Source organism: Helobdella robusta (assembly GCF_000326865.2).
Source record: "Helobdella robusta unplaced genomic scaffold HELROscaffold_16, whole genome shotgun sequence".
Taxonomy (NCBI): domain Eukaryota; kingdom Metazoa; phylum Annelida; class Clitellata; order Rhynchobdellida; family Glossiphoniidae; genus Helobdella; species Helobdella robusta.
The window spans coordinates 2,133,227-2,146,451 of NW_008703893.1; the positions used below are offsets into that span (position 1 = coordinate 2,133,227).

The window sequence follows — 13,225 nt, forward strand, 5'->3', positions numbered from 1 at the left end:
AATGAATGAATAAACGAAAGAATAAACGAACGAGCGAACGAACGAACGAACTTGAAAAACGAACAAACAAATTTATGCATGCATAGCATATTCGAAACATTTAAGATCATATAAAATTTATAAAGATTTATAACTTAACTAAGAGTGCTAAGTCAACACGTTTCTTCACTGAAAACGCTCATTAAAACGAATTAAAATTCCAGAAAATACACACACACGCACGCACGCACAAACAAACACACAAACACGCACATGCACACACATCAGCACGCACACACAAATACACACACACACATGTCGCCATTATACAATAATATTAGGTGTTTGATGATGCTTATTCAAATGTTTATAAATACTTGAAGTGCTGTGTGTTACATGTTAGTCTGTCTTTTCGGTTAAAAAGACCTGCTAGCATAGTTTTATCGAAAGGATTAAATTATAAATAAATATATATAAGTATAAATATATATAAATGTCTGTGCGTGTGTGTGTGTGTGCGTGTGTGCGTGCGTGTGTGCGTGCGTGTTTCATTAATTAAGCTATATAAGCGTAATAAATCGTTAGAAACCGTGGAACAATAAAGCGAGTAACTACATAGCGAGTTGTAATGAATTAGAAGAGTGGAACAATAAAGCGAGTAAATACATAGGGAGTTGTAATGAATTAGAAGAGTCTTGCTTAAATTATTCCGATGTCTCGAACAACATCATCATCTCATTCATCATTATCATCATCGTCGTCTCAACTAACACCATTATCATCGTCATCGTCATCGTCGTCGTCTTCTTCGCCACCGGTCAATTTCTCAGCTGCTGATTACGTTGTGTTTAGCATCTCTCTCATCATCCCACTACTCATTGGCCTGTATTTTTTCCTCCACCAAAACTTCTGGAGAAAATTTCGTCAGGTAGGACAGTTCAAATCTAGAAATGGTGGTACTGGTTTTGTTAATGGTGGTCGTGAGAAGGGTGCCGTTGTATCCAATGACCATGTCGTCAATGAAGATGGTGGTGGCGAAGGTGGAGTCGACACCACTGAGACGTTCCTGATGGGCAACAGGTTGGGTTTTATGGACAGAATTTTTTATGGTTTTGAGTAACTTTTATCATAATTATTTTATATTATTAATAATAATTTCATTTGTCATCAATAACATCATAGTTTTTTGATGTTAATATATCATCATGGTCGTCATCATCATGTTATAATTTTCATCATCGTCGTCATCATTACGTTATAATTTTCATCATCGTCGTCATCGTCTACATCATCCTCTAGGTCAATGAACTTTGTAGCTGTTGGACTGAGCGTCTTAGCTTCCATACTCAATGGGGCTTTTGTCATGGGTATACCAGCCGAAGTTCACTATTACGGTATTGCTGTATTTTCGTTGTACTACACATGTACGTATGTTGTACACGCGTTTCAATGTACGCACACATACACCTGTGTATTGTACACATACACGTCCTAACTTAGCTACTTTCACTCATTTGCATACACATACACACGCATAAATTTAACTAGTACATATCATACGTTGTACTTATATATTAGGCAAGAAAATAAATTTCCTCTGATGTATTGATAATCTCATTGAACTGTTGCATTGTTAAGCGAATGTATATATTCCCATGAATGTTTAATCATGTTCTTTATACTTCTCATCTTACTATACAACTCTTCTATGCTAATGCTTTTAGATATTTAACATTCATAGCTTTACCGGCATACACACACGCATACATGTATGCGTGTGTGTCTGTATGCCATTGTATAATAAATGTATTTTTTGCAAAGGTATACAATGTAAGTTACGTAACATACTGTATTTCTGTATATATAATTACACGCATCTTTTGTGTGCTTGTTTTGAAAAGTGCGTGTGCGTGTGTGTATATGTGTGTGTATGTGTACGTGTGTGTATGTGAGTGTGTGTGTATGTGTACGTGTGTGTATGTGTACGTGTGCGTATTTGTCAAACAAAAACTTTTATATAGTACTTTTGCAAAAATCAAATAGTTTAAAAACTCATTTATTATTCATCGAGAACTTTTAATTTTTTAAATTTTCAAAAATAAAGTGATAAAAATAAAAACTGCTAGCATAAAATTGAATAGCAACTATAGAGCGATATGGAACTCGTAAAAATGCTACATACCTACACACTTCACACAACAGCAATTCAAAGTTTTATTGGTGGAAAAAATTTTTTTCAAGCTATTCGTAAGTGCCTGAGTTTGGTGGTGCAAGACAATTTTCGACAACTTCCCAACCCCATCTATTTTTGAGAAAGGGTCGACGTTTACAATAAGGCTCTCTAATAATTTAGGGCAAAATACCACCCATACTTCTACTGCACTGTTGAATGATTTGCACGAAATTTTTATTTGTTTGAAAATGTTTTTTTTAATTTTCCCTCCCAAGAATTTTGTGCTATAGTTCGATTATTCCGTCGGTTTGTCATGAAAAATCTAAAATATAGTTAACAATGAACGGTATGTTTGGTATACTGAAACATGCAAAAAAATACATACGTACACACATACACTCACAGAAACACACACACACACATGCATATATACAGATACTGGCACACACACACACTCAAACAAATTGAAGGTGTTGGTATCGGCTACCAGCCACTTAGCATTGTTCTGATAGCTCCGATTGTCTGCCATGTATTCATCCCAACGTATCACAGAATGAAGTTTACCAGTGCTTATGAGGTGTAATTTTGTGACTGCTACTACTACTGCAGCTGCAGCTGCTGCTGTTACTGCTGCTACTACTGATGCTGCTATTACTGCTATCAACACTTTATAATAGTAGTATAAATTACAATACTTATAATAATAAAAATTATTAAATATATAATTTTAAACTCACCCGTCAGTACATAGAATGCAGGTTCAACAAGCCCACCAGGCTCCTGTCAGCCTCCATCTTTATTGCATCCATGGTAATTTTAAAATAATAATAATAATTATAATAATAATAATTATTATTATTATTAATTATTATTATTATTATAGGTATTTTTTCTGGCCGTGGTGCTTTACGTTCCTGCTTTGGCCTTCTCACAAGGTACTTGCTGCGTTGTGCTACTGCTTTGCTGGCTCTTTAACGATGAATAAATTATAATAATTATGAATAAATTATTATAATTTATCAGTGACGTCATTATCCCTGTACTGGACTATAGTGATAACGGGAGGCATATGTACTCTGTACACCGCAATTGTCAGCTAAGTTGATAACTTCGTTTTCACTAAATATACATTTGATTTAATGACGTTTTTCGATTTAAAATGAATTATAAAACGTTAAATATTAAAATTAAATTTATTTCTATAATAATTAATGATATTAATTTAATAAGCTAAATTGAAATTCACATTTTTAAAAAATATTCTTCAAGGGAGGAATAAAAGCCGTCGTCTATACGGATGTTCTACAGATGGCCATCTTATTAATAGGTACCCAAAAACTAATTTGAGTAAATTAATATTCATAAGTTTTAGCCAACTAATTAAAATATTAATTTGATTGACAGGTCTCATAGTGGTTTCCATAATCGGTGCCAATAAAATGGGTGGAGCCTGGAGCGTGTGGGAGGTGGCCAAGATGAATGGAAGAGCAAACTTTGAAATGTTTTTATGTTTTTTTTTTCTTAAAGAACAAATATTATTATAACGGTAGTAGTAGAGTAGTAGTAGTAGTAGCAGCAGCAGCAGTAACAGTAGAAATAATAGTAGTAGTAGCAATGGCATAAACAGTAACTGTAGTAGTAGTTACTGATCCTTGCTTCCATTAAAGTCTATAATGGAATTTTACTTCAAAAAATTTTACGTTATTATTATTATTATTATTATTATTATTATTATTATTATTATTATTATTATTATTATTTAATTAAATATATTTCACCGTTCTGCACTTAACTTCACAATGAGCAAAATGCTCTTAACCTTTAATATTATTTTATTATTATTATTACTTTGGTGCCAGATTTGATATAGATCCCAGAACTAGGATAACATTTTGGAACCAGCTGATTGGTCAGGGCGTGATGTACCTATGCCTTCAGATATCTAATCAGATGATGGTTCAGAGATACATGGCTGTAGCCACGCCCAGAGAAGCCAAAATGTTAATCGCGTTAATTAATTATGCTAATTATGTCATGTTGTTATTATTATTATTATTATCATCATCATCATTATCATAACCAGGTCTATATACATGGCGATGGTTTTGATAATAATGCTCTATATGTTGATAATTTTTGTTGGGTTGGTTGTCCATTCGACCTTCAGTAAGTGCGATCCTATATTTAGCAAGCATATCAAATCACCTGATCAGGTTGGTTCTCAAGTTTGTGGAAGTTTTGTAATCGGTAATTTGTGTAATTATTTGTAATTATTAGTAATGTTTAATTTGTAATGTGTATAATATGTAATCAGTAATTTGTGTACTAACCAACTAGTAGAAATTTTAATAGTTACATTATCAATAAATACTATTCAAAATGTAAAAGTGACTTTGACTTTAAACAACAAGCAGTTTTTGATAGATTTTATCTGAAGTTAATATCTCTTTCAATACAATAAATTATTGATTCCATAAAATTTCATTTTTAGATATTTGTATACTTCATAATGGCTACGATTGGCGATTTAAAAGGCGTTCCCGGTTTGATTACTGCGACGATATTTGCAGCCGCACTGAGGTTGGAAAGGAAGAATGGAAAGAAAGAATTTATTTCAATTTATTTTAATTATTTATTCTTTAAAAATGAGAATTATTTTGGATGAAATTGTGAATCGCTGTGACATGCTTCGTTTTCTGTTATCGTTTGCAACGTTCACCATCACCACCACCAAAATCACAATCATGATCGTCATCAGTTCGGTCAGTTCGGTCATAAACTCCATATCGGCGGTCATCCTGGAAGACTTCGTAGAACCGGCGTATGAGAAAGTTAAAAATGGTCGAAAGATGGCAGACAAAACAAGAAGAACCACTGCTACTATCATTGGTATGGTAGGTTTATACATACATATCGTATATACACAGCGTGTACCCTATATATACACACAACGTATATCGTATATACACCCACCAAATTCATACCCCCAACGTACTCACGCAGTTGTAATCTTCGGCCTGCTGACAATCGGGCTCTCCTTCGCAGCCAACCAGTTCACCTCCAAACTCTCCCAGGCAGCTGGCACAATATGGGGTGTCCTCGGTGGGCCCCTCGGTGGGATTTTCTTTCTGGGGTTTTTTGTCCCTTTTTGTAACTCCGTGGTTAGCTGGTTGTTTGTGTGACATTGAGTTCTGGTTTTTGGAGTTGTTATAAGTCGTGATAAAACTCTTACAGTGACATTTTTCTTCCATACAAATTGAACAAGCAAGCAGACAAACAAACGAATGAACAAACAAATAACGAATGAACGAACGAACAAAAAATCAAACAACCAACCAATCAAAACAAGGGCGCAATAGTAGGTGGCGTAGGAGGATTGATGATATCGTTGTGGATCTCAGTGGGCAGTCTGTTGTACGCCACACCCAGTGCAACACTCCCCATCGGAACCTGCACTGCAAACTCCTCCTCTGTCACTCTTCCACTCGTGAAAAATAGCACCAGGTCCTTTTCCATTGTTGTGGAGTCGCTTGTTTTTTCAGTTTCAATTCGTAACTATTCTTCTTCTTCAATGTATTTTTCTATATATTGTTATTATTATTTCCCTTCATTAATCATATAGCAATTAATCCTCCCTCACATTTCAACACCGATTGTACAACGAACACATTCCACTTGATAACACAAATTTAAAATCATTTTCACCCTCTGCGAAAACCTCCACCAGTTCATCGCCACCCCTAATTGATCTCTACAACGTATCGTACGCGTGGTACGCCCTAATTGGGTCAGGGAGCACGTTCGTCATTGGCTGCTTCGTTGCCCTATTAACAGGAGGGTGCAAGAAAGGTTCGTGACCTCAAAAAATTTGAAATTTTTCGGGCTGTGGATTATTTCATTAAATGAAATCCTCTTGCGTTTGAATGAATATCAGCAATTTTTTAGGCTGATGTTTTGAAAGTATTGTTGGTTAATAAAATTTTATTACGACAAATGAATTGCTATTTTTTTCAACTAATTTCAAGTTGCACTTTTTTAGAAACTAGGAAAAACCTAGATAATTCCAATTGGTATTCATGTGCCGACGAAATTTGCTGCTGCTTGCCAGAGAAAATTAGAAAAATTCTCAGATGCGGTTTCAATGGCTCCGTGGAAAAATATGATTTCAATGAAGATAATAATGATGACGATGACTATAAAAGTCGCCAGAATTTTGGTTGCAATGGTGAAAGAGGGGATGGAAATGATGGTTACAAAGATGCTGGTGGTGATGATAAGAAGAAAGATGTGGAAGCGGTAGGTGGGGGTGGGTATGATGGAATGTACGAGCAACCGCGCTGGAACAACCGCGATGCCAACACAGCAAGGGTTAGTGGTGTCTTGTCACATTTAAGATTTTTTGGGTATAAAGAACAATCTCTTAATGACTTAAAAAGATCATAAATTATTTTTTTATGTAAAAAGATGAAAATTATTTGAAACAGTTGAAAGATCGTTCGCGACGAGATGACGGCAAACGAGTCAGGCCAGTGCAAGATGGTGAATACACGAACGAAGCTTTCATCGATGACGTCTGTATCATGATCGTTGGCTTGAGCAACTATTACAACACTAACACGTCAAATGATTGTCCATATTTTATTGAAAAGTTTTAATTTTTCGAAATTTTTAGTCTCCTCTTTTGCAGGGTTTACACGCACGCAATGCTTGTCTAATGAATCCATCTAATTTTTTGCCTTGATTCAATTTTAAGCATGACGTCATAAATGATTTTTAAATTTTCGTCATTTTGTTAAAAGACCATTTTTATTAGAAAAAATATACTCCAAAAAATAATGAGCAGTTGTCTGAAATTTTTTAACAGAATATGATAGCGGGTTCAATTTTCTATTAGAAAATACATTGGTGAATGTAACTGCCTGATGAATTTGTTTCATACATGGTTCCCAACACCTAGCGATTGCATTTTTTTTTTAACGCGCACTGATTTTTAACTTCAACAAATATGAAAAAAACCTTTACCAGTCAAATAAATCAAAAATGTTTATAAGGTAGCAAAAGTAGCAGAAGCAGCAGCAGCATCTGTGGTAGTAGTGGTGGTAGTAATAGTTGTTGCAGCAGTAGTAGTGGTGGTGGTGTGGTATTGGTGGTTTTTGTTGATTCAACATGTGCCCTACATTATATTCTATGCATATGTATGATCCAAGCCATCACGACCATCAAATCAAATGCGAAATGAAATAGTTTTCCGTATTTTCATTGAACGAAGCATTGTAGAAAATTTGTTTCCATGGCAGCATAAACAAACTCAGAATTTTATTCACGATGTTCTTAAAACGTAGGCACAAATGTTCGTTTATATAATATGAGCTGGAAATCTACATGTAATTTCATTTATTTCTCTTTCATTTGCGATGGCTAAACCAGCTAAAGTATGTTAACTGACTGATTTTTGGTTGATACGTTTGCTTCATTTCAGTACATAATTAATTATTAATTTCAGTACATAATTAATTATTAATTTCAGTACATAATTAATTATTAATTTCAGTACATAACTAATTATTAATTTCAGTACATAATTAATTATTAATTTCAGTACATAATTAATTATTAATTTCAGTACATAATTAATTATTAATTTCAGTACATAATTAATTATTAATTTCAGTACATAATTAATTATTAATTTCAGTACATAATTAATTATTAATTTCTGTTCTTAATCTTTCATTTTCTTCAAAAAATTGAAAAACAGTCTTCCGTTCCAAACACAAAAGCATCCGTTGGACGAAAATCTGACATCAGGTCGGTCGCATTTTTAAAATAAACCAATCAATCTATCTTACCTTACCTTATCTGTCGTTCAACCATGGATGTATATAAAATCCATGCGTTCAACCAAGCACTGCAATTTATATAGCGCAGTTTTGACAGCGTTCAAAAAAAAGCTTTGCAAACATTTGACAAACACGCGTAACACTTAAAATTTATCATTATCTTAAACCTAAACGACAATAGATTAAAATTAATATTTATATGTAACATGTACGTAACTTATAACAACATTGACAACAAAATGCAAAACTTTAAATTTAAACATACTCATTGTGTAACTTTCAACACAAGTGACCGACCGATAAGGTTCAAATGCTTCATACAGAACACCATCCTAGATGTTTTAAGGAACCGTGGATGGCAAGAAGTTATTGGGTTTGTCTGTCTGTCTGTCTGTCTGTCTGTCTGTCTATCCCTCTTATTGTCAATTTATTTCATCTCTGCCTTTAATTTAATTTTTCGGTCGATATATTATAAATATTTATTTAATATTATCTCTTGTACTTTTCAGAAGTTCTTAAAACAATCACCAATGTATAGATTATAAATTATCTTAAATTTTTTTAATGCATTAGTGATCAGTTTATCAGGAATCGTTTTTTTTAATATCTCGTTAGAAGGAAACTTCTTTGGCACAACGGCTCACGTTTTAACATTTTTCTACATCTTCATAGAGCAAATTTTACGTTTTTTCATCTGCCTTTTATTATCACATCGTGCTGTCATTTTTTGTTCGTATATTTTCATTAAATATTTAACTCAATGGCGGAATTTTTTAACGCATAGGAACACGAAAGTTACAAAAATTTTCCAATTGATTTAATTTTCCAGTGAAGGGGAGTGGGATTTCTACTGGTGCGATGTTGGCTGGATGAAGGAGTACTTCGATCACTTCTTCCTTGAAGAACAAACAAAGATATGTCACTTTAGAAACCATTACGAAGTAGTTATTTTTCTTCTTATTATTATTAATCTTTCTCTTCTTCTTTTTATTATTATTATTAATAATCTTTTTCTTCCACTTTTTTTTTATTATTTTTATGGTATCTATGTGAAAAGTTGGTTTTAACGTTCTTATCAAAACGATATCTTACACTATGTTACATTACTGGCTCAGCTTTCTAACCTCTTTACCTCAAAAAAATTTCCAAAAAGATTTCAAACCTTTTTGCCAATCATATACTTTTCAAAACGTTAATTTGAAATACATAATGTACATATATACTAGCCCATTGGTTACGCCTCTGATCTGACTCGAAAAAAATAATTTTACTATTCCGCAGTTGACAAGAAAGAACCTGATGGTCAAGAATTTGAAAAGGTATAGAAAGCAGATTGAGAAAGAGTTCGGAAAAGTGGAAGCACAGAAGTAATGGATGAATTTCATGAATAAATTTGAAAATATTATTTTGAATCTGTAATGAACTTTGTAAACATCATTTTAAATAAAGTTATTATTTATATTATACATCAATTTAAATTTGAAAATATTATTTTTAATCTATAATTAAATTTGAAAATATCATTTTAAATATTATAATACGGTTGTGAATGTTAGTGTTTTCATGTAGTGACGTCATCGTCATCATCGTCATGGTGGCAATTATTATCATCGTCATCATCAACATCATCATCCTTTTAACTTTTACTTTATTTTAATTCTTTTATTTCTTTTAAATATCTTTCTCAAAAAGGTTTTCTCATTTTAGTTGGAAAATGTTATTAAATTGAAAAGTTTTAAAAATTTGAAGGTGTGATTTCTTTCCCATGACATTCGAACTCCCTGTTAGTAAATGTCGAATCGTTTAACATCATCATCACCATCATTTTCATCATCATCAACATCGTTGTCATAAACATTATCGTTGTCATCATCATCATTTTCATTAACATCATCATCACGTTAACATCATCTTCGTCGTCATTGCATCATCATCATTATTATATCATCGTCATAATCTCAATGAGACTCTTCATACATTGTCTGGGCAAACATTTTAAACACGCTGTCTTCTTAAAACACACACACGTACACACGTACACACGCACACAAATACATACACATACACTTCTACACATACACACACGCACACTGAACGCAAGAACGTTAATATTGATCTGCAAACATTTGACACATTAAGATTCAATAGCAACGAAGTATTAATCAAGCATTCAATCAATCTATCAATCAGCCAATCAACTAAGTAATCATTTTGCCAACCAATCAATCAATCAACCAACCAATCAGTCAATCAACCAGTTAGATTAATCAACTGAAAAATCGATCGTTTAACCGCTTAAGCCATCTATCATTTAAATATTTGAATTGAAAATTTCAACCAATCAACCAACTTGGCATCCAACCAACCAATCAGACAGAGTACCACATGTTCGTAGAGGAGTTCAAAAAATCACCAGGTCAGATCTGGATCATGAAACCAGTGGCCAAATCGCAAGGAAAGGGAATATTTCTATTCAGAAAGTTGAAAGATATTGTCGATTGGAAAAAGGTACACAAACTTTTTCAACATATTATAACAAAAATAATTTACGAAAGATAATAAATCAAACTTTTATGACCGGATGCCAATGTGTGCCACTCACTCACTCACCACCACCAGACCCTGACGACGATACAGACATCAGTTGACTACAGCCCCCCCGTCAAGGAGCCAGTCGAGGCCTACGTGGTCCAGCGTTACATCGACGATCCCTATCTCATTGGCGGCAAGAAGTTTGACCTCAGGATATACGTCCTAGTAACTTCGGTGAGTGAGTCATGGAAATGACGATGATGATGACGACGACGATGATGATGATGATGACGATGATGATGATGATGACGATGATGATGATGATGACGATGATGATGATGATGACGATGATGAAGACGACGATGACAATGTAGACCGTTATCAGGATGATGACGATGATAAAGATGATGATCATAACAGCACACAATGATAATAATGATGATGATGACAATAATGATTTTATGGTGATAACGATGATGAAAATGAACGGCAGTACACACCCTTGAAGGTCTGGCTGTATAGAGAAGGATTTGCCAGATTATCTAACACCAGATTTTCGTTGGACTCTATTACGGACACGTGTTAGTTTGATGTTTCATTATTTCGTTCGTTCGTTCGTTTGTTCGTTTGTTCAATTGTTCACTCATTTGTTCATTCGTTTATTCACTCTTTTTTTCATACTTTTATTCATTCACAAACCTTTTAACCTACCAACCAATCAACTAACCAACCAACTAACCATCCAACCAATCAATCAACCAACCAATCAATCAACCAACCAACCAATCAATCAATCAATCAATCAACCAATCAATCAATCAATCAATCAATCAATCAATCAATCAACCAACCAACCAACCAATCAATCAACCAATTAACCAACCAACCAATCAACCGACCAATCACCGAACAGATATCCACTTAACCAACGTAGCAGTGCAAAAAACAGCGCCCGACTACGATAGCGAGAAGGGTTCCAAATGGTCCGTACAAAAACTCCGACTGTTCATGACCTTCAAATATGGCAAGGAGAAGGTGATGAGGATGGCGTAATTTATAATTGCGACTTTGTTGTTGTTGTTGGTGGTGGTGTCAATGATGTCATTCAGGATGTAGTTGTTGTTTTTGTTGTTAATCTGGATGATGATGGTAGCGATTATTTTTTTATATAAAAAAATTATTATAATTATAATAAAACTCAAAAGTAACACATTCAGTTTTCTATTTTTAAAATATTTAATTAACCATCAATCCATCCAACCAGCCAACCAATCAACCAACCAATCAACCAACCAAGCAAATAACTTACTCACTCAACCAACCAACCAATTAAATCACTAACTCAACCAACCAATCAAATCACTCACTAACTCAACCTTCCAACCAATCAAATCACTCAACCTACCAACCAACCAACCGACCGACCGACCAATCAGACGAACGAATGCTTTCACATGATGGACAACATGATCATACACAGCCTTCTCAGCGTGCAGAAGGTCATGGTCCAAGATAAGCACTGCTTCGAATTGTACGGATATGACATCTTACTTGATGTCAATCTCAAACCGTCGGTTTTCCATAATTTATTTATATTATAACTATATAATATTATCTATTTATTATATTACATTTATATAATATTTATATTTATTATATCATATATATAAATATATATTTGTATATTATGGTCATAATTGTTTATTATAGTAGCATAATTAGAATGATATGTAGCTGGGATCGAAATAACCGTTCAATGCAGATGGCTGCTTGAAATAAATGCCAGCCCTTCGTTACAGGCCAGCAATCAAGAGGATTATGATCTGAAGTTTCGCATGCTGGATGACGTTCTTAATGTCATTGACCTTGAAAATAGGTCGAACTGGTTGGCCAGTTGGTCGGCTGATGAGTTGATTGGATGGTTGGTCGGTTGATAAGTTGATTGGATGGTTGGTCGGTTGATAAGTTGATTGGATGGTTGATCGGTTGATAAGTTGATTGGATGGTTGGTCGGTTGATAAGTTGATTGGATGGTTGGTCGGTTGGTCGATTGATTTAGAGTTTGGTAATGTGAGTTATTTATCTTGGTTCATATCTTTCCCTTCAAAAAAAATGATTTCATGTAGGGTATGACAAGTTAGAAATAACTTTTTTTCTTTGATTAGATGAGTATTATTAAGTTATAAATATTATCAATCTATCATTACCTATCATTCGGATGGTCTGTGTGTGTGTGTGTGTGTGTGTGTGTGTGTGTGTGTGTGTGTGTGTGTAAGTTAGTGTGTGATTGATTGATGTGATGTTTAGATTGACCGGAAACGAACGGAACGTAGGCGGATTCGATATGATGTGGAACGACGGACCCATCTACGCTGAATCATCACTTGCTCCGGAACCACAGCAACTTTATTTCAATTCATTCCCTGGTTTAATTGATTGGTTGATCCATTGGTTGATTGGTTGGTTGATTAATTGATTGATTAGTTAATTGATTGATTGTACAATTGGTTGATTGATTGGCTAATATTAATAGATTGATTGTACGATTGGTTGATTGATTTAGTTAGGATTTGAATGGTTGATTGAGAAAAAAGTAAAATATTAACGGCAAAATTAATTAACTAGACAATTAGTTAATTAATAAAGCGCTATACAATCTAAAAAAAACGCACCCCTTTCTCGTAACGAAAGCAAAAGAATA

General features: G+C 33.9%; 2 protein-coding genes across 2 annotated transcripts; both read left to right on the forward strand.

Annotated features, from left to right (window-relative positions):
- Positions 1–691: 691 nt before the first annotated feature.
- On the forward strand, positions 692–4,817 carry HELRODRAFT_75193 (hypothetical protein; the record flags this gene model as incomplete). Its single annotated transcript, XM_009015572.1, has 11 exons — positions 692–915; positions 1,279–1,422; positions 2,651–2,729; positions 2,897–2,962; positions 3,036–3,087; positions 3,176–3,243; positions 3,422–3,479; positions 3,557–3,653; positions 4,012–4,152; positions 4,236–4,365; positions 4,644–4,817. 11 exons carry the CDS (start codon positions 692–694, stop codon positions 4,815–4,817), a joined length of 1,233 nt encoding a protein of 410 aa, XP_009013820.1.
- A 3,414-nt stretch (positions 4,818–8,231) lies between these two features.
- Positions 8,232–13,000, forward strand: HELRODRAFT_75380 (hypothetical protein; the record flags this gene model as incomplete). The annotated part of the gene is made up of 11 exons (XM_009015573.1): positions 8,232–8,365; positions 8,822–8,933; positions 9,274–9,359; positions 9,742–9,775; positions 10,366–10,500; positions 10,630–10,758; positions 11,018–11,105; positions 11,438–11,559; positions 11,961–12,094; positions 12,287–12,400; positions 12,832–13,000. 11 exons carry the CDS (start codon positions 8,232–8,234, stop codon positions 12,998–13,000), a joined length of 1,257 nt encoding a protein of 418 aa, XP_009013821.1.
- Positions 13,001–13,225: the final 225 nt, after the last annotated feature.